This window comes from Puma concolor, chromosome A1 (assembly GCF_028749965.1).
Source record: "Puma concolor isolate L17-30 chromosome A1, mPumCon1.1.hap2, whole genome shotgun sequence".
Lineage (NCBI taxonomy): Eukaryota > Metazoa > Chordata > Mammalia > Carnivora > Felidae > Puma > Puma concolor.
In genome coordinates this window covers 232520241-232542567 of record NC_141667.1, presented here as the reverse complement: position 1 = coordinate 232542567, position 22327 = coordinate 232520241, and the positions used below count along the sequence as shown (strand labels likewise).

The 22327-nt window shown below is 39.0% G+C and overlaps 1 protein-coding gene and 1 long non-coding RNA gene across 5 annotated transcripts in view; one reads left to right on the top strand and one right to left on the bottom strand.

Annotated features, from left to right (window-relative positions):
* LOC147584851 (uncharacterized) overlaps positions 1–6445 on the bottom strand; it is a 95669-nt gene extending 89224 nt beyond the window's left edge. Inside the window, exon 1 of the long non-coding RNA XR_015253861.1 lies at positions 6139–6445. This is a non-coding gene — a long non-coding RNA (uncharacterized LOC147584851). The remainder of the gene's footprint in view (positions 1–6138) is intronic.
* Positions 6446–6873: 428 nt separating this feature from the next.
* The window catches only part of USPL1 (ubiquitin specific peptidase like 1), a 37723-nt gene continuing 22269 nt past the window's right edge, over positions 6874–22327 (top strand). The window contains exons 1-4 of one of the 4 annotated variants that reach the window (XM_086714238.1): positions 6885–7018; positions 10310–10457; positions 10999–11127; positions 17943–18588. In XM_086714238.1, the coding sequence (XP_086570364.1) occupies positions 10377–10457; positions 10999–11127; positions 17943–18588 (856 nt within the window). In that variant the 5' untranslated portion in view covers positions 6885–7018; positions 10310–10376. Of the gene's footprint in view, positions 7019–10309; positions 10476–10998; positions 11128–17942; positions 18589–22327 lie in introns of all 4 variants that reach the window. The other 3 variants (XM_086714229.1, XM_086714244.1, XM_086714252.1) reach the window with 3 other exon arrangements.

Genomic DNA, 22327 nt, shown 5'->3' with positions numbered 1-22327 from the left:
GCGACTGAGCCATCCAGGCACCCCTTTAAAAAAAAAGATCAAAAGAAAAAAATCAAAGGCAGTTTTGTCTGAATTGATTAGTTTACTAAATAATTACCAACTGCAATTAGCAATCAGAATCCAATTATTAGACTGAACTGATGATTCAGCAACTAGTTGGAAAGCACCAACCTAGTCAAAACAGTCAAATTAATTTTACAGTTAGTCTTATAAGCATAATGTTTAAGGTCAGAGTAATTTCATTTATAACTGAAAAAATTTTTTTAATGTTTATTTTTTGGAGAGAGTGTGCACACACATGTGTGAGTAGGGGAGGGGCAGAAAGAGAGGAAGAGAATCTTAAAAACATTTTTTTTTTAACGTTTATTTATTTTGAGGGAGAGAGAGCATGAGCAGAGGAGGGGCAGAAAGAGAGGAAGATACAGAATCTGAAGAAGGCTCCAGGCTCTGAGCTGTCAGCACAGAGCCCGATGCGGGGCTGGAACTCATCAACTGCAAGACTATGACCCGAGCCGAAGTTGGATGCTTAACCAACTGAGCCATCCAGGTGCCCCAAAGGAGGAAGAGAGTCTTAAGCAGGCTCCGCACTCAGTGCAGAGCCCAACGTGGGGCTCAATCTCACAACTGTGACATATGACTTGACCCAAAATCAAGAGTCGGATGCTTTACTGACTGAGCCACCCAGGCACCCCATAACTGAAATTTTTAAAGACTGCTTTACGACAATATTTTATAAGACTTCGTGATAAATATTACTACCTTAAGGACTTAAAAAAAAATGTTACTTGAGAGAGAGAATGTGCAGCCATATGCAAGAGCGGAGAGGGGGAGAGAGAGAGAGAGAGAGAGAGAGAGAGAGAGAGAGAATCCCAAACAGGCTCCACAGTCAGCACAGAGCCTGACTTGGGGCTCTATCCCATGAACTGTGAGATCATGACCAGAGGGGAGATCAGGACCAGAGCTGAAATCAAGAGTTGGATGCCCAACCAACTGACCCACCCAGCACCCCTTAAGGACTTTCTGAAAAGTGAAGCTAAATACTTACTTATCTCTATTCTCCATGTATATAGGCACCTCAACTGTTTTTCCATCTTTAAGACCAAAGTCAAAATTCAACTTTGTGAGACCCTTCCTGTAATTAAAATGAACTAGTTTCTTTCCATTGTTGCTATGGAATATTGCTTGCACATCTCTATTTAGCATTTACTTCATTTTGCCTTTGTATGAAAACTATCCATTTACAAATGCTTCTACTTTTTTTTAGGGATAAAGATTATGCATTAAGCACCTTTGCATTCATCCAGCATTTAGCACAGTGCTTTGCATACTCAATAAAAGTGCGTTGACAAATAAGCTAATATTTTTCTCACATCCTCCAAAACCCTGAACTAACAAGGATAAGAACGTGGGGAAATATACTGTGGAAAACACTACATTTTAAGAGTAGGTTTTGTCAGCCCTGTGAACTGGGAACCGTGATGATCTTTCATTGATTAGCAAAACATGTACTATGTACTAGGCAACGTATATATAACCTCGAGTAAGACAGACGTAGTCCTTGCCCTCACAAGCTAGTAGACACTTAATATGTACGTAGGTTGTGAAGAAAACAAACAGCAGGCGGTAATAAGGAATTAGAGTAGGGGTGGCAGGTAGAGGGCTGCTCATAGGGTGGACAGCTTGACAAGTGAAACTGAGGCTGACGTCTGAAGGATGAGTCACATACGCAAGGAGAAGGGGAACAGCTAGGAGAATTAAGGCCCTGAAGCAGGGGTGGCGGCCACGTGCTACAATGCCAGCTTCAGGGGAATCCAATTACCACAGCACATTCTCTACCCTTCTATTTGTCAGTTCTTTTGCAATTGTTTCTATCACTTCTCTTTTTCTGATGGTTCAGGTATTCCTGGCAAAATTTTACAAATGGCATGAACTCAGGGGGATGTAAGGCTGTTTCCAAATAATCCTAATTTCCCTCTAATCTTACGACTGATAAATTCATCTCCAAGAGACATCTGTGTCCCAATTAGGAAAAGAGTGTTTCTCTAAATCATCTTTAATTTTTTGATTTGGGAGTCCTCCTGATTGCTAATCAACATGTGTAATTACTTCAATAATTATAGAATGTTCTTTTGTTTTCAGAAAAATGACCTGCTGCTTTCTGAACTGCAAATTGCTCTAGAACCTACGTAGAGGAAACCTACCTACAGTGGTCCCTAACCACGGGGCATTCTCAGATCTACTGCTACAGCTACCTGTGAAATGGGAGCATGTGATGTACTGGAAAAAGCCCTGCATTAGAAATTAGAGGACATAGGTTCTAGTCCCAGGTCTGCCACTTTGTTATGCAAATTTGGGTCAGTTGTTCACTTCTAGGTTTAGTTTTATCATTGGTAAAGTGGGAATACATAGGACACCTGGTGGCTCAGTCGGTTAAGCGTCAGATCGGCTCAGGTCATGATCTTGTGATTCCAGAGTTCAAGCCCCGCATCACGCTCTATGCTGAGAGCCTGGAGCCTACTTCAGATTCTATGTCTCCCTCTCTCTCTGCCCCTCCCCCCACTTCTCTCTGATAAACATTAAAAAAAATTATAAAGTGAGAATACATAAAAGTTGCAACTTATACAAAGTCAACTCCATGTGCTTGGCAAAAAGTTTAAAAGAAAAATATCAATTTAAATAGTACTCAGTGAGTATATGCCTAGAGGTAAGCATGAGCTGGAAGGCCCAAATATGTTGTTCCATCAATTAGTCTCAGTTAAGAGCCTTTCACTGAAAATCTTGCTGTGCTGTATGATTTTAGTGTTTAAAGATTTATATACTTATTTATATACGCATACATACACATACATATATACGTGTATACACACACACACCTTACATACTTCTTTGCCTAAAACAAGGTCCCTGCATATCCATTTACTTCATCCACAGCTCAAAAAAAAAAAAAAAAGAACAGTCATTCAGGTGATGTGATTTAGTTCCTATGTTTACTTTAGAACCAAATAGGGTACAGACTCCACTACATGACTATACTATACTGCCATAGAGAGCACATAAGTCAAAGTGGATGGAACCCTGGCAATATACTGCTGAGACCCTGATCCATCAATTTTTTTGTTACTGGTTGCTAAATAACATAGTTTACCAACTATGTCACTATCCCAATAGACCTGCGCCACTGTTTAGGGAAAAGATATATTCACATCTGTGGAAACCGATGAATGTACAAAGTTATTCATTGCACAATGCTTTTACTAAAGACCAGGAAAAAAAACCTAATGTCCAAAAGGAAAGGGCCGATTAAGTGATACATCATACAGTGGAATATCATGCTGCCATAAAAATGAATAAGGAACCACTTTAGATAATGACATAGAACAGTTTCTAAGATACATGAAAAAAACAGGGTACATACACTGTGCATAGTACCATTTACATACAAAAGGGGGGGGAATATATGTAGTATTTATTTGCTTATATACATGTGAAAGTTTTTTGGAAAAAAATATAAGAAACTGGTAGCAGTGGTTGCTTCCTAGGGAAGAAACTGGGACAGGAGTAGAAGGAAGACTTTTCACTGCATATTCTTTTTTACCTTTTTAAATGTGAACCATGTGAATCTATTACCTAATCCAAAAGAAAATACAAAATTTAGATCAGCACAAAAGTAGTTTGAGATGAAAAAGGATCATGCTCTTAATGTTAAACATTTGCAAAAAGTAGGCATAGTAGGTAGAATATTGGAACTGTAAGTGACCATCTATTCTAAACTCACTTTATAGATCTGGAAACCGAGGCCTTGAGAATTAAGCGACTTATGTGAGGTCACATAACAAAAGAGTGAGGATTAGAAATCAGATGTTCCAAGATCTACTCTACAACTCTTCTGTATCATACCGTCTTCTCATTTTGTGTGGGCAAAATGGAAACAAGTCTAGACTACATAAAGGGTCGTCATGTTCTGTCTAAAATTCAGAGGCTAAAGTACAAAATAACTTCAACTCCTCAGACTACTCATTTTTAGTGTGGCCTTGATGTGGCGACACTTACAAATAGGCCGTGCATATCCTCCTCACTGCACGTATTACAGTACGATAAATGTACTGTCTTTATCCTATCTCAATTGAATCCACTGAGGGCAAGAACTAGAGTGTCTTCTTTTAATTTTCTAAATTTGCAAACGCCTCGCACAAGTATAACTGCCAAAAATAGTAATATAGGTTTACATTCCCTATCCAAAACCCAGGGTCTGGATACATTTTAGAAATAACAATTCCTTGAAATTTAAAAATGTTACAGGATACACATAACACTTCCCACACCAGTGGTCAAGGGGAGCACCCCACAGTCAAACATATAACCTATTTCCTCAGCAAAACATATGGAGTAAAAACTATGTATCACTTTTCATTAGCTTGGGTGATATTTTGTTACCAAATTAATTTTCTCTCCAAGTTTAATAAGTTTTTGGTTTGTGCAGCCTCCTGAATGTTGGAATTAAATAGATTATAGACTGCACTCACAAAGGTGCTGCTAAAAAAATAGGGTTAGTTCCTTCAACTCTCATCTTTTTTGATGAGATCAGAACGACCAATCACAGCAGGCAGCTTTTACATCCCAGGTTTGGGCTAAAAACTTGGCTCCTGATTAAGGAATCCAATCCAGCAGAGGGGACAAAACCTGATGCTATGAAAAGAAAACATTTAAAAGAGAAGAAAGAAAATCCTAATTGTACATTATATTCCTATTTTGGCTGTTCACTAATAAAAGCTTCCTTTAATCACAGTGTGTTAGTTTTTAAATGGAAACATGTTAAATAAAATTTCTGTACCACATTGCTGACGAGGAGATTGCTTTCTACTGAAAGGTAACTGTACTCTTTCTGGGACCAGTGTACATAGAAAGAGGCATTCCAAACACATTCACAAGGGAAAAGCATAAATGTATTTAATTTTTTCAACCCGGGACTGCTACTGTACTATAACTGAAAGGAGAGGTTCTTCTAGTCAACCTCTCCTAATCGTCCTTATTAGCATCACTCCTTTTAGAAAGTCTTGCGGAACTTTTTCTACCTTTTACAAGGGGGAAAAATTCTGGAGTCAAATCTGTATATCTAAAATCCTCTTTTCTTTCCACAACCCAAGCCCTACATCCATTTTGTTTCTGTCACTATTACATATTTTTTCCTGGCAAAAAATCAAATTTGCACTGCAAGACTATAAATCAACTTCACAAACAACGTTTCATTGATATAATTCAGTTTGGCAATGTTGATTTTTCCATCTTAAAATTGTAGCTACAATTTTAACTGAATCAATTATTTTGTTCAACTTACGAAGTTAACAATTCGGCAAGCATTATTTACAAAAAAAAAAAAAAATCCTGTATTCTATCCTGAAAATGGAAATAGCAATGGTGAACAAGAAAAACGCTCCGAGTTTGTCTATTATTTCAAGAAGAAAATACTATGTTCTATTTTCATAATTCATTTAAAAAAGAGAAAACTAGTTAGATCTTACAACAAATATACCAGCATATTAATAATAGAGGACAACAAGAAAGGTAAGCAAAAATTAACCAGCCTAGTTTTCAGTCTGGAGGAAAAACAAACTCCCTACTGGATTTCTTGGCCCATATGCATTCATAAGTACGGACAACTAAAATCCTTTTTACTGAAGAATTTCTTGGTATAAGGGACTTGTTTCCTCTATACCGCCCTATCAAAATTACCAGCATTATTCTAGAATATAGTTATTTAGTTTGAAACCACTAAAAACATCCCCCCCCCCCCAGCCCAAAATGCTAACGGTGGTTACTCTGTCACGACAGGGTCACGAAATCCAAACTGTTACTCTAGGTTATAGAACCAGTCGACCAAAAGGACTTCTAGAATATGCTGCCCCAAGATTCAGAATGCAACTCAGAAATAGCACACGCGGTCACGATGTCCCTTAAGCCACATGACCTTCCTACGAAAGCAGAGCCTTAAACTTATCAACTACAGGAGAACTATCCTTTTCTCTTAAGTTCAAGCAAGGCAGGGCAGCTAAAATGAACGCAGCAGGGACAGATCGGCTGCTGACTAGCAAAAACGGGCGGTGGACAGCAAAGTCCCTGTGCTTTGGCTACTCCCCTTACCGTTAGAAGATCTGGGAGGGAGGAAAGGAGAAACACCCCAGAATCCTGGCAGAAAAGCCCCTGGCCTCGAAGATGGGGTTTAGGGAGACAGGGAGGGGCAGCTCCGTGTGTGGTGACCCTTTGTGAACACACACTCTGTGGCTGCTCGGCTCTCACCGAGGCTTTAGGAGAGCGGACTACGGGGGCCTTGCGCGGCCCACAGTCGTCGTGGAGACCGCAGCGCTGCAGGGACGCGCCGGCCGACAGGCTCCATTGCACCCTCCGCCTCTGCAGGCTGGGGAGCCCTTCCCTCGCCCCACCACCCACCCACCCACCCAGGTCACTCTCCGCCGCGTCGACTTCCGACCCGGGCTCGCGTCGGCCCGGGCGCAACGAGGTGCGCGCCACTCTCTTTCCTCAGCGTAATCCCTCCGCTGCCGAGCGCGCACTAGTTTTAATCACGCCCCACCCCCTGGTCGCCGGCGTCACCTCCGCCACTCGAGCGCTTTCCAGCAGCTTCCAGAAACGTCGCCTCCCCAAACCCAGCCACTCACAGATGCCGGGCTCGGCAGCCACCGGCCCCGCCCCTAGCCGTCGCCGCGGCTGAAACTGCGGCTGCGACAGCCGGGCGGGCAGCCACGCCTCTGCAGAGGCCGTCCGGAAGTGCTCCCGTTCTCACCTTCCCCGCCACGCTGACGAACTTTCAGGCCCCGCGCCGAGCAGGAAGGGGAATTCTTTTGCCGCGGACTCAAACCGGAAGCCGCTTGGCGAGCGGAGAGGCCGGTGGGGGAGGAGCGGGCCGGGGGGAACGTGGGTTGAACGTTGCACGGGGTGGTGTGGACCCAAGCTGGAACAGGAGTTCGCACCGACCCGGTGTGAAGAAGGAGCGTGCACGCGGCAGGTAAGGGAGGAGAGGAAGTGGTTTCCTTCAGCTCTCGAAGTAGGGAAGGGGGCACAGAGCTGGGGAAAAGGGACTGCCGCTGGGGGGGTCCGCGCGCTGAAAGGTGGGCCAGGCTGGGAGAGGGAAGGGGCTGGGACTGGGCTCGGGGGGGGGGGGGGGGGGAAGGGTTGGCGATTAAGGTAGAGAGTTACTGATTCGTTTTGGCTCAGAGAGGTAAATGCTGAAGAGAAACCAGAGTTGTTTTGTGTTTCGTTCTTCCAAGGAGCGTGGAGATGGGGAGGGTTAACGGAACCCTGCACCTTGGGTTTCCAAGGTTTGGTTTTGAAACTGACAGGTCTTGGTCCTGTGCGTCTCTGATTCTGGAGGGCCGGGCACCCAAAGCCGACCCCAGTCCTCGGCTTCAAGTTTACTGTGGTCTTACCTTTGACAATTCATGTGCTGAGCTCTCTTGGTCTTGGAGGGCAAGCTCAGATGTAAAGTTTGAGGCTCTTCCCGGAGCCGCTGGTTCTCTGGGTGTCCCCACTGTGCACACGGGGCTGTGAAAGAAGCTTAATTGCATATTTTTCGGCATACCCAGGGGCAACTTTACATATTCTTTGTGCTGTAACTGGGTTCATACTGGGCTAGGCATTCACACTGGGGCTCCTGGAGTATCAGTGGCTCACCGAAATAATGAAAAGAGGGAGTCAGAAGGAAGGTGCTGAGGTTGAAGTGGAGGAGAGGAAGGTAAGACTGGAAAGCCGGGTTGGTCGGTCTCAAGTACAGTGAGTTTTAAGGTCATAGTATTACCCTTAGGTCCATACTGAGCTGTTTGGACTTTCCTACAATCAGGTTGGGGTAAATGATTTTAAGTTGAGCCGTGACAGACTCAGACTTGTTTTATACTAGCGTTACTTTGGCTGCAATACGGAGTGGGGATCGGATGGAAAGAGGTGGGATTTGAGATGCTTCCCAAGAATTGTCCACAGAATTTGGACAGGAGGAAGTGGGAAGTGAAAGTTTAGAGAACCACTCGAATTTTCTAGTATGTGTATTTGGAAGGATGAAGATGCCAAAATCTAGGTGAGATACAAGAAAGAGGAGCAGGTTATGTTTGTAGCGAGAACAATGGAGACCATCATTGAGGGCAAATTAACTTGCAAGAATCACCCCCAGGGTTTTGTGTATAAGACAAAGTAAATTGTTTTTGAAAGTCCTGGATAGCTCACCTCTGCTTTTTTTTTTTTTTTTTTTTTTTTTTTTTTGTAATCAGTTTTCTTTTGCCAGGTTTTGCATAGTCAGAATTTCAACCACCAGCCTATCTGCTTGTCCCATTGAAATGTTGGCTGCTGAGATCAGGATCAGAGCAGATTTGAAGGCTTCTTATTTTTACTTTTATAATTGAGAGAGAGAGAAAAAAACAAAACAAAACAGGCCAAAAAAGTTTTTCTAGATCTCACAGGCAGATGGAAATTTTCATTAAAAACATCTCATTCAAGGATTATAGCGTACCAGGTTCTACCAGTTTCTTTTGAGAATAGTGCAGAATAATACAAGATGGGCTCCATAGTTTCTATAGGGTAAAGTATAAAATTAGCACCAAACAAATAGTAGTTAAAACGTATTGTGTGTTCAGGTGCTAAGCATTTTATATGTATTTAATTCTTAGAACAAACCAATTTTACAAATTTCTGAACCCAGATCTGCTGTTGTAAAGCCCATGCTTTTGGCCACTCTGGAACCATAAGCAGTTGGACCCTTTTCTGTCTAGTTTGTTGCCTTTTGTAAGTACATTATAAATAGAACAAAGCAAAAATGATAAATTTGTGTTTTCTGTGAGGAGCTTATAAAGTAAAAGCACCAAACTTTTATCTTTTTTTTTTTTTTTTAGAAGTTTATTTATTTACTTTGACACAGAGAGAGAGAATGCAAGCAGGGGAGGGGCAGAGAGAGAGAGGGAGTCAGAGAGACAGAGTCCCAGGCAGGCTCCCTGCTGTGAAGCGCAGAGCCAGACTTGGGGCTCGAACTCATGAACCCTGAGATCATGCAGTGAGTTGAAATCAGGAATCGGATGCTTAACTGGCAGAGCTACCCATGTGCCCCTTACTTTGATCATTTTGGCAGTGGTTCTCAGTGGGGCAGTTTTGCCTCCCAGGGGTCTTTTGGCAATGTCTGGAGACTTTGTCACAACTGAGGAGTAACACTGGCATCTGGTAGGTAAGAGTGAGCGATGCCGCTGAACATCATACGGGGAAAGGATAGCCTTCACAACGAAGAATTATTTGGTCCAAAATGTTTATAGTGCTGTGGTTGAGAAGTCCTGCCATATCAATATATTTCTTTAGGAAGAGGGAATTGAGATTCACTTACACTTTTCTTCTTAAACATTTTTATTTTTGACGTTATTCCTCGGCTTGAAAGACATGTAAACTTTATATATCCAGAACAGAATAGTGTCACTGGTTTTTAAAGTGAATCTGCGAGCCACAGTTTCCCAGGAAATGGTTGTCATAGAATGATGAATTCTTAGATTTGGGAAAGACTTTTGCTTGAAATTATTTTACAACATCCCTGCTGTTCTCTGCTATAGGTCTTTTGTATCTGGTTTCCCTATATTTTAAACACATATCTAAACTACTCTTAACAATTATTTTTTCCTTCTACTGAGCTCCAGTCTCATAATTTCAACTTTACGGAATGTGATTCTACTCCATGAAATGAACACTCAAACCAAGCTTGTTAAATACCTAATTTGTACTATTACAGAGTTAACATTTTTGTCGGGTACAGTTCATTTATTATAAAATAGTATATTGGTGGAAACTTAAAAAAAATAGCATTATCCTCTTGGTGACCTGTTCTTGGTGGTTGAAAGCAATAGGAATTTATGGGGTTCTTTTGTCTCTGTCAAGCAATGGCACAAAAGATCCTGAGTCTTTAAAGTACCTTCTAATATAACGCTGACATACTTGTTTCAGATTATGCATAAACTCTACGAACTTGAGTTTTCAAACTCTGGTCAGTATAATTTGCTTTAAAGAATAGTTACCTTCTTTTGTAAGTTTTAATAAATTGGCTTATAAGTAAGTCTGAAACTTGGTCCTGTTTCCAGTCTGCCCTCTTCCAACAAATTTGCCAGGTTTCTATGTATAGGTTATTTGATTTCACGTCAAGATTACAATTTTAGAATATGTTTATCTTAAGACCTATGGTTTCAAAGTATATTTAATATATATACATCTTATAGCATAGCTCTTTTTCAAGGTAAATAGAATTTTTTATTTAATTGTCTATTGACTTTTTTTTTTCCAGGGTTCATTGAAAAATCCTTAGTGATATTGACATGTTTCAAGTGACATAAATTAGCCAATGACTCGGAATGATGGATTCCCCGAAGATTGGAAATGGTTTGCCAGTGATTGGACCAGGGACTGATATAGGGATATCTTCACTCCACATGGTGGGGTATTTGGGAAAAGTTAGTGAACTTATTTTTTGCCTCAGTGCAAAGTTGGGTTTTTTCCTCCTTTTTTTAGAGATTTAAATTTGGTTTTAATTTTCCAATTAACTTCTAAAAAATTATATCTTCCACGGAAATCTTAAGCAATGGCGAAAGATTATTTTAATGTGTTTACCTCTCTGTGTTTTATTGGTATGTGAAAGTAGAAATAGAACATAGACCTTGTGGTGTATTATTCTCTGAAAATATGGAACATACATTTTCCCTGGCAGTTGACATTACTTTTTTCTTGCACATAAAACTGATGCTATTTTTAGCACTTAAAATTTAATATTTAAAACTATAATGCATTTCTTTTTGGAATAGTAGCTGTATTTTAAGCCTATGTGCTTTTCTTTTATTTGCCATGTTTAAAATATCTAGCCAGAACACTTCCAGGTGAAAATTGTAATTTTTTTCTGGTTCCTTTTTCGTTTGACTTTTTGTAATTTGATATAATTTAGGAATGTCTATATTTTAATTTACTTTATTTCTTTTTTAGAATTATGATTCAGCTAAAGTCCCGTCAGATGGGTATTGTCCTGCTTGTAGAGAGAAGGGAAAGTTAAAAGCCTTAAAGACTTACCGAATTAGTTTTCAAGAATCTGTCTTTTTGTGTGAGGATCTGCAGGTAAAGTATTAATCTTAGATAGTATCAAGGTTTTAGCTTTTTGCTTTTTTCTTCAGTATTTATATTTGTACTCGTTTTGTATCTTTCAGAGTGTACATTTTTAATAGATAATCAGAGTTTCTAGATCTGTCTGGTGTACAGTTTTAAATATTTTGTGTTATTTTTCCACTTCAGTTATTTCCCTGGGGTATTGCATGAAGGTATTTGTTTTTATTATCATTAGACTTAATGAGAAGAGAATCTACATTTCAAGATTTTTTTTTTTTCCATTAACCTTGTGGGGGTCCTTGTTAGTTGTTGGTATATAATATAGTCTTTCACCTCTTTGGTTTATAAACTTTGGAACTTACTGGAAAAGTTATTAATTGAAAGTCCTTAAGGATCTAAATATCTTTTAGAATTAATTATAGACTTCATTTCCAGTGGTACAGCTTTTATATAGGAGCTCATTAAACTCCATAATACTCCACATTTTATTGTACTTAACAGTTGGTGAAATTGTTCTCTACGTATTTAGTTCTCAAAGTTTTGCAAGGTAGATAGTTCCATTTTATGATTAAGAAATCAGATACAGAGGGTTTGGGAACATAAGATCTTCCTAAAGTAGCAGAACTGTAATTGGAATATAGTCTTTTAATTTCAGGTATGTTTTATTCCAGGTAAAGTAACAGTTCTTCAGAGTCACTTGGAGTACTTTTTAAAAATTTCTGGATCTCACACCCAGATGCTCATTCGGTAGAGTTGACCCAGAATTTTATAGTTTTGTAACTTTTAAGGTGAGGCTGATGATCAGCCAAATTTGCAAAATACTAAACTAAATCACACTGTTGGTGATAGATACTTTTGCTGGGTATAACTTGAAGAAAATCCCAGGCATTCTCACAAATAGAAATAAATTTCTTTTTGCATTTATTCAGTAATTTTTTTTCGAGTGTAACCATATTGGCATTGTTCCAAAGGCTGGGATACAGTGAAAAAGCAAAAATTTCTTACCTCAAGAAGGTCATGTTCTAGAGTAGGAAAGAAAATCAATAAGTAAGTTATATTTTTTTGTGTGTGAGGTGATGAAAAGTGCTGTGGGGAAAAATAAAGCCCAGGGAATGGAATGTTCGGGAATGTGTAGTTTGCAATTTTAAACAGAGTGGTGAAGGGAACTCTTCATTGAGAGACATTTGAGCAAAGACCTGAAAGATGAAGACAAACAAGCCATGTGGGTATGGGATGAACAAGCTTTCCAGGCAGGGAGAGTAGCAGATCGAAGGCCCTGTGAGGGGCGGTGGATGGGGGGTGCCTGTGCATGTTCTACTGCAAGGAAACTAGCAGAGCTGGATCTGAGGGAGTGAGGCAGAGTACTAGAAGATGGGTCAGAAAAATAATGGGGAAGAGGTTGGACCCAGCAGGGTCTTACCGGGCTTTTACAGCGACTGAAAGGAAGAACCATAGCAGGGAGTGACATAATCTGATTTACATGTTAAAAGGATCATTGTGGCTCCTTTGTTGAAAGTATCTGTAATGGCCAAGACTTGAAGCTGGGAGACTAACTAGTTGGAAGGCACTTGGAGTATTCCTGGGGGAAGCAAGTAGTGGCTAAGGTGATGAGACATGATTGGATTATCTACATATTTTGAAAGTAGATCCAAAAAGTATTGGCTGAAAGATTGGGATAGATACATAATAGGAGAGAGAGGAATCAAGGATGATTCCCAGATTTTTGACTTGAATAATTGGAAGAATGGAGTTGCCAGTCACTGAGATGAGAAAGACTTTGGGAAGACGAAGATTTTAGGGGAAGATCAGGCCAGCACCAAGTCAGACTCGAGACAGATATCTGATATTGAGGGTATATGGAATAAATGGTTGGATCTGTGTGTCTGCTATTAGGTGGAGAGTGAGGTTCGATAAATTTGGGAGTCATCAGCATGTATATAATTGAACCATGACAGTGGATGAGTTTACCTAGAAGTATGGGTAGAGATTCAAGGACTGAGCCCTGTTATACTCCAGCATTAAGAGTGTGGGGAGATGAAGTGGAACCAGGAAAAGGGTGAGAGAAATAGACAGTGAGGTAGGAGTAAACCCAGAAAGGAGATAATTTTGTCCTGGAAGTCAAGTGAAAAAATATTTAAGAAGAAATTATTTACTTTCAATGCCAGTAAGAACTCAATGAGGATGAATACTCACCATTGGCTAGTGTTGTAGGTCATTGAGGACCTTAATGAGAATAGTTTGGGTAAAGTATTAATGATAAAAGCTTGATTGCAGTGAGTGATAGAAAATTGGAGAGGAAGAACTGAGAAATATAGATGGGAGGTGGTACCTGGAAGAGGAAGTTTTTAAGTTGGGAGGAACAACGGCATGTTTGTATGCTGACTGTATCCAGTAGTGAGGGGAAAATAGAAAAGTGTCATGGAATTGCTGGAGAGCTGCTCTCCTTTGAGCACACATGGGCTCTGTCGCACCATTAGAGGGCTTGATTTTAGGTTGGACGGCTTATCCTAGCAGCGGACTATGCAGAGAGTTTACTCATTAGCTGGCTCAGAACAGAGTTGTAGAATGGTGAATATTGAAGAGAGAAAATAAATCTTCCTAGAAAAAAACTACTTTTTCCTGCTCTTCCAGACAACGTATAATATTTCAGTAGAGTTCTTTAACCACAGACTACCATAATGGAGAAGTCCGTGTCCTTAGGACATTAGGTTTGGGCTCGTAAAGTTAGAGGTATTTGCATTTTTAGTTTTGAAGCATTCTTTTTAAGTGATGAGGAAGAAAACATATAACCAAGAATATTAAGTATAAACTTTGCAAATATAAAAAGAGAACTTTAAAGTAATTATTATCTAAATTTTAGAAAATGTTCTAATCAGTAAGAGCCCGGTATGTTTTATGAGGTAGATTGGTTTACACCAGGAGTCAGCAAACACTTTGTATGACACCCACAGGCTAAGAACGGATTTTTAAATGATTAGGAAAACATGAAAAGAATACTCTTTTGTAATACATGAAAATTATGTGAATTTCAGATTTCCGTGTCCATAAATAAATTTTATTGGAACTTAGCTATATCCTATCATTTTTGTATTGTCTGTGGCTGCTTTTATATTATAATGGCAGACTTGAGTAGTTAATGACAGACATTGACTGGCTTATAAAGCCTAACATATTTATCTGGCCTTTGACAGGTAAAGTTTGCTGATCCCTGGTCTAGAAGACCTTTGAATCAACTTGTTAATTTCTGTAGGGTTTTATTATAAAATTTGGAGTCCACTGAACATTCTGCTTTCAGTTGCCAAATTGTAAACCACATGGGAAACCCCTCTTGATCAGAAGTTTCTTGGTTTGAAAACAGCACTAATGTTCAAACTCTGCTTCCAAATTAATAAATTGAAATTCAAGTTTTTTCAAACTGTAGGGAGTTTTAACTTATCTTTTCTCTCTTTCTCTCTTTTTTTTGAGTATTCCATTATTTAGTCTTTTATTGGAACACTTATTTAGTTTATTTTTTTAAACATGAACTTTATAAGGCTCTTAAGTCTTTAGTGTTAAGCCATCAAAAAACTCATTTTCCTGTTTTTTTTTTTATTTGTAAAATGAATGTAAATTATTATTACTTTTTTTGTAAATTATTTTTATAACTTGTTTCTGGCCATACCTTAAGATAGTTTTCCAAATGTAAGGTAGTGTGCAGTGTTTTCCTTTTTCTGTTTTACAGAATTAAAAATGGGAGTCTGTTTAAGCTACTCAACAAAATCAGTGAAAGAGGCAGCATTAGATTTTGAATGCTTTTACATGGTTGGGCTAGATGGAGAAATTAGCACTCTGTGTATTGTTTTATGACTTTTCCCTTTTTTTGAAGACAAGCCAAAAACTTCTGTGGCATATTAAGACCTAAAGTTGACGTATAAAAGAGAGAAACATCCAAAAGCATTAATTTATAAGAGGGAAAAATCAGGACAAGGACAAATTATGTTTTAAATTTGCCCTATGATTGGACCACAAATTATAGATTGAAAAGTCAGTTGAGATATTTTCAAATAATGTAGGGGGGAAACCATCTAGGCCACTAAATTTTGCAGCCCCAGGGCCCTTAATGGTTTTTTGTTTTTGTTTTTTTTTTTAAGTTTATTTATTTTGAGAGAGAGCAGGAGCAGGTAAGGGGCAGAAGGAGAGGGAGAGAGAGAATCCGGAGCAGGCTCCACGCTCAGTGCAGAGCCAGACGCAGGGCTCGGTCTCACGATGGTTAGATCTTGACCTGAGCTGATATCAAGAGTTGGACGCTTAACTGAGCCACCCAGGTGCCCTATGGTTTATTGCTTTTAATTAAGAAGGGGTGCTGGTAGGATGTGCACAACATTATTTTAACTCTGTTTGAGACCGATTAAGATTTTTTAGTTTTAAATTTGTTGTAAATTTTTTTTTCATTTAATGTAAAAAAAAAAAAAAAACTATGAATTTTACCATCTTAATCATTTTTAAGTGTACAGTTCGGGAGTGTTACTTATATTCCCGTTATTGTGCGACAGATCTCTGGAACTTTATCGTCTTGAAAAACTCAAATTCTGTACCCACTGAGTGACAATTCGCCCTTTCCCTCCCCCGACCCATTGGCAGTCACTATTCGACTTTTAGTCTGTATGGATTTGACTACTTTAGGTACCTCATGGAAGTGGAATCATACTATATTTGTCTTTGTGACTGACTCTTAGTCCTCAGTGTTTATCCATGTTGTAGCTTATGACAGATTCCTTTGCTTTTTTAGGGCTGAGTAATATTCCACTGTATGTATATACCACATTTTCTTAGCCAACTGAGCCACCCAGGCGCCCCCCCCGACTATACCACATTTTCTTTATCCATTTGTTCATTCATGGAAATTTGGGTTGATTCCACCTCTAGGCTATTGTGAATAGTGCTGCAATGCATAAGGGTGTGCAAGTATCTCTTTGAGGTCCTGCTTTCATTTTTTCTGTATATATATACCTGTTTATAACTATGAATATATAGTTGTTATCGCTTTTAAAGTGTTCTCTGTTTTCTGACATACAGTAGGATTTAGGAAATAATCTCAGGGCATAAAGTTGAGAGACAAGTTGTTAGCTGATGGTGAGTGCATTACTAGTTGGTAACAGAAGAATCCAGAACTTATCCTATTGAACTAAAGAATTTCCTTAGTACAGTGTTAATGGCGTTCACTTGTATAGAAGCAGCTCTACTTTAAATGAAAGCGTTTAATGCATTTCAGTGTCTGTTGCTCAAAACCTAGTGACTAAAAAAACTTAATGGCTTTACTTATTCCTCATGATTCTGTGGGCTCCCCAGGTAGTTCTTAACACTTTACCTGCTGTTGGCTGGGACACCTAAAATGTCCACATGGCTGGTGTCAGTACTGTTTGCCAACAGGGAACTCCGCGTAGGCAGTCAGCCAAGATCTCAGTTCTTTTCCATAAGGGTTTCTCCATGGGGCTACTTGGGCTCCTCACAGTATGATGGATGGGACTTCTTTAAGAGAGAGTGTTCCAGAAGGAGGGTTCCAAAAGGACTAGCCCAATGAGCCTATACTTACCAGGCTTCCACGTGCATCATGCTTGGTAACATCCCATCTAAGCTGGTCACGTGGCTAAACCCAGAGCGTTATGTTGGGGGGACTGACCCTATCAGGGCGTGAATACCAGGTGGGGTAGTTCTGTAGCTCATTAGAGGCCACCAGGGTAGCAGTTAGCATGCTTGTGTAGAAGAAGGCATTTTAAATGACACATAGTATATAGATTTCTTGAATTTGTTTTTTTAAATATTTTGCTAGTTTTCAAACTAAGTGATTTGTCTACACTTTTGATATTTGGCTGAAATTGTGTTAATACATAGTGAGATTTGATGAAGTTGTTAAAATTCACCCAGATTGACTCTTAGATCCAGTAAGGATGTAAAATTAATAATGCTGATGTGCTTTCAGATTAATACTGTTTTATTTTTTTTAACATTTATTTATTATTTTGAGAGAGTGCAAGTGGAGGAGGGGCAGAGGGAGAATCCCAAGCAGGCTCTGTGCTGTCAGCAGAGAGCCCCATGCAGGGCTTTATCCCATGAACCGCAAGATCATGACCTGAGCCGAAATCTAGAGACGTTCAACTGACTGAGCCACCCAGGCGCCCCTAACATTCAGTTTTAAAATTAAGAGACACAGAAATTACTCATGCAGCTTTTTTTATTTAAAAACACTTTTCCAGTTTGTAATGTTATGCAGTGTACCTGCCCCAAAAGGAGTAACACTTATCATAGAATGTTTCTTTAAATTGTTGAAATTGTTAATTCACTCAGCATTAGATTTTTTATTAAAGCAGAAAAATGTATGTTTTCCTTGTTAGCTTACTCTAGTGTGGATCAGATTAAACCCTTGATTGTTCAAATTAGGGAAGATTAACTCTTTTGGGGGCCAAAATTTTGGTTAAATTCCTAGGTCCTTTAAATTTAGATTGAGGGGCGCCTGGGTGGCGCAGTCGGTTAAGCGTCCGACTTCAGCCAGGTCACGATCTCGCGGTCTGTGAGTTCGAGCCCCGCATCAGGCTCTGGGCTGATGGCTCGGAGCCTGGAGCCTGTTTCCGATTCTGTGTCTCCCTCTCTCTCTGCCCCTCCCCCGTTCATGCTCTGTCTCTCTCTGTCCCAAAAATAAATAAACGTTGAAAAAAAAAAAATTTAGATTGATAAAATTATAATAATGCTGAAATTTTATACATACATTTCATGACATAGAAACTGTAATATAAAACTTGAGCTTATTTGACTTTTTTTGTAGTTTTTATCATTTTATTTTTTCTTTCTAGTGCATCTACCCTTTGGGCTCTAAATCACTTAATAACTTAATTTCCCCTGATTTGGAAGATTATCACACTCCAAATAAGTCTCAAAAAAGAAAGTTCTTGGAAACCAGCTATAAAGATTCACCTCTTTTAGCAAATGCCAAAAAGACTAAAAATCACACTGTTACTGACGGTGAGCAAGGTTTGAACAGCAAACGCGATGGAGAAACGTATGGTGAAACCTCGTCAAGCTTACCTGATTCACCACACAGTGGACCACAGCACCCAGACAGGACAGTTGGTTCCTTGGAACAGAATGAGAGTTTGGAGGCTGATGTTATTGACATGGCTGCTGAAGAAGCTCCTACTACAGTTGATGTTTCTGGAACTGGAGGGATTTCCCCTCACAATGAAGGATGCACATCTGAACTGGAAATGCTGTTGGAGAGCAAATGTACGTCACTTTGCCAGTCTTCCTACGTCCAATGGAAAAATGCTAATGCTCTCTGTTGGTTAGACTGTATTCTGTCAGCACTGGTGCACTTGGAAGGGTTAAAGAACACTGTGACTGACCTGTGTTCTAATGAGGAATCTGTGTTCTGGCAGTTGTTTACGAAGTATAATCAAGCAAGCAAGCTTCTGCACACCGGTCAATTGGAAGGAGTTAAAGGTTGGTAATATTTTATTTCTCTCTTTATTTATTTTCACATGTTTTTATTTTTGAGAGGGAGAGCGAGTGGGGGAGGGGCAGAGAGAGAGGGAGACAGAGAATCGGAAGTGGGCTCTGCGCCGATGGCAGAGAACCTGGTGCAGGACTTGAACTCCCGAATCATTAGATCATGGCCTGACCTGAAGTTGGAAGCTCAAGCGACTGAGCCACAGAGGTTGATCTTCAGTTTTGTCTCATACGTGTGGAAAAGATACAGATACACATCACTCATTATCCCACAACTCCCCCAAAATCTCTATTCTCAATTAAGGGCATATATAGTTTTTTTCTTATAAAATAGGATACCCATGAAGCCACCTCCCAACTCAAGAAGAATTAGTATATTCTCGATTATTTAACCTCCTATGTGTTCCTCCCCATCCCACCCTCCATCTCCCCTAGGGGAAATCATTATTCCCAAATATGGGTTATCATTCTGTTTTTTTCTTTTATGTATGTATTGCTAAACAGTATATTGCCTACTTCAGTTTGTTTTGAACTTTATACAAACGATGTTGTACGGTATGTCTTCTGGGGCCTTCTTTTTCTTTTTATAAAGATTTATCTATGAAGTTGGTGTGTATTGGTAGTTTGTTATTTTTTGTTGCTATAAATATACATTTTGTAAATATATCAGTATATTTATTCATTCAACTGTCATTGAGTTGTTCTTTGCCATTGTAAATACCTGGGCTCATCTAGAGAGTTTCTCTTGAGTATACCGTAGGAATGGAATAAAATCTGAGTTCAGATTGACAAGACAATGGCAGATTGTTTTCCAAAGTGCTTGTACCAGCACTCCTATTAACAATGTGCAAGAGATCTTCCTTATCTTCCCGATCCATATATTCTCCCTTGGTTATTTTCACATTTAGAGAATTTTGCTATTTGATGTAAAATGGGTTGTCGTCTTGATTTGCCTTTCTCAAATTTTATTTTCATTCCAGTTAACACAGTGTTACGTTAGTTTCGGAAGTACCGTAGGGTGAGTCAGCAGTTCTGTTCATCACCCCGTGCTCATCACTCCTTAGTTCCCTCACCTGTTTAGCCCATCCTCCACCAACCTCTCTGCCTTTCCCAAATTTTAAAGAGGTTGGACAGCTCTTCATGTGTAGCATTGATCATATGTTCCCTCTTGTGAAATGCCTGTGTCTTACCGCTATTTGTTCAGTTGTCATGTTCTTATTTGTTTGATTTCTATGGGTCTTTGTTGTTATCTTTGTATCAGGTATGTGTTGCTAAATCTCCCAATTTGTATCTTGTGTTTTCACTTTTCTAAAGATATCTTTTGTACAGAAATTGTTAATCTTTCCTTTTGTAGCTAGTAATACGACATTTAAAAGGAGTCATTCCTTTTCCCAAGATCAGAAAGTTATTCACCTATATTTTCACTGAAAAGTCAGAAAGATTTGTGGTTGACATTGAATTATTTTCAAGTTTTATTTGTTTATTCAGAGAGAGTGCGTGCAAGCGGGGAGGGGCAGAGAGAGAGGGAAGGAGAATCCTAAGAAGGCTCTACACCAGCAGCGCAGAGCCCGACGTGGGACTCAAACAAACCCACAGTCTGTGAGATCATTACCTGAGCCGAAACCAAAAGTAGGATGCTCAACCAAGTGAGCCATCCAGGCACCCCAACGTGGAATTTTTAATTCAGCTAAAGTTACCTTTTGTGCACGATAAAGATCCCCTTTTCCCCATTGTCCAGCTCCGCTTTTTTCTTCAATTTACCTGCCAGGCCACCTCTGTCATATAGCCGTCCATTTATTTGTGCAGTTTTGTTTTCTTGGTTACTTTGTCCTTGTGTCAGCACCACACTCTTTTAATTATTGGGGTTTTTTAGGTCTTGCTGCCTGGAAGTATAAGAATCCTCATCTTTATTCAGCTTGGTTTTGATCATGCAATGCGGTCTTTTATATAAATCTTACACACTGTTTTCCCAAAATCCTCACCTTTTTCATCTTGTTTTTGGTAAATGCAGTCTGTTACGTCAGTCTTATACATAGTTCCCCCATTGTTGACCATGTTTCCGTCCCTGCACCGATGCCACACTATTTTAATTATTGTGGCTTTTTGAGGTCTTTCTCTCTGGTAGGGGCAAGAATCCTTACGTTTATTCAGCGTGACTTTGGTGTTGCAGTCTTTTATATATACGTCTTGCATGTGTAAAATATATATATTGTACTTCCATACGTATTGTTGACCATTCAGGCTGCTTATTATTTTTTCAGTTTTGAATAAGCTTCATGACAAATATCCATATATCCTTTGAATCCACTGCTGATTTTATCCTAGAAGGGATATTAAAATGTGAATATAAAGAATCTTTCTGAAAGGCTTTATAGAAGGGTTATATCAACATATGACTCCATTATATGTAGAGGAAAACATCCCAGAGCACTCAGATCACCTTTGGGTATAAACATTTTAAAAGTTATAATTTTGTCAGATATTTTGTTTCAATTTGAGTTTCCTTGAGATTGAATTTTTTGTAATTTTTAAAATCCAGTTTTTCACGACCATTTTTGCTTTTGTTTTTTCTCTGTATTTCTATGATTATAGGAACCCCAGTACGGAGTTAGCTGACAGTTCAGTTGATTATTGCAGAAGAGCATATTTCTCGTTCAAAATGGACTTGCATTCATTTTAATTATGTTTATTTTTTTATAAAGCATAGCCACTTTTTTTGTGTGTTTTTTTTTATTCCACTATAATTAACATCCAGTGTTATATTAGTTTCAGGTGTACAATATAATGATTCAGCAGTTCCGTGTATTACTCAGTGCTCATCACAATAAGTATACCCTTAATTCTGTTTACTTCACCCATTTTATATGTTCAATCATTAATTTTTTAACAGAGTAGTTGTAGCTTGTATAATATGGTTGTAATTACATTTAAGTTGACTTACTTTGAATTGTAAGTTTTCTCTTCTCTTTTTGGCATGGTCAAATAAAAGTTCCAGTTTATGCTTACTTCATATTATAGGGGAATCTAGGTATTTTCGTAGTAAAACATACCAACAGAGTGTGATCAGGCTATATGAATTATTTGTAAGAGGTTTTGGTGAAGTCTTTTGTAGCTTGAGAATAACTAGAGTCAGGTGCATATGGTGGCTTTGATTCAAAATAGTTTTCTTATTAATCTTAGTTTTCTGTCACAATAGTTCCATTATGAGGACTTTAACCCTAAAGAAATGAATAAAAACGTGGACAGGTATGTGCCCCAAAGTCGTTTATCACGACAGTATTTATAATCGTGAAAAAAGAAGCAACTTAAACGTCCGGCACTAGGGAAATTTTTAATAAAACTGTGGTTCAGTTGGAGTGTAATAACTAGCCTACAAAATTTTTAATGATGCAAATTCATGTGAAGTAAGCAGGATGTGTAAACATTAAGTAAGCAGAACTGTATAAACATTATGCTGTCATTGAAGACTCCTTCACCGCCCGCCACCCCCCAGAGACAATAGAAGGAGGGAGCTATATATACCAAATGTTAGTTTGGGAAATAATTATACTTTTATCTGCTCCTGTGATCTGGCTAAGTTTGATAAAAGTTCTACAAAAAAATAAATGACTAGATGTCTCTAACATAAGTAATAATCACAAGACAAGACGTAGCTTCAGCTGTTTCAGAGGTAGGCACACTATCTGAAAGCTTAGCTCTTTTGCTAGGCCTGTGGTTATTTGGATGAGGAAAG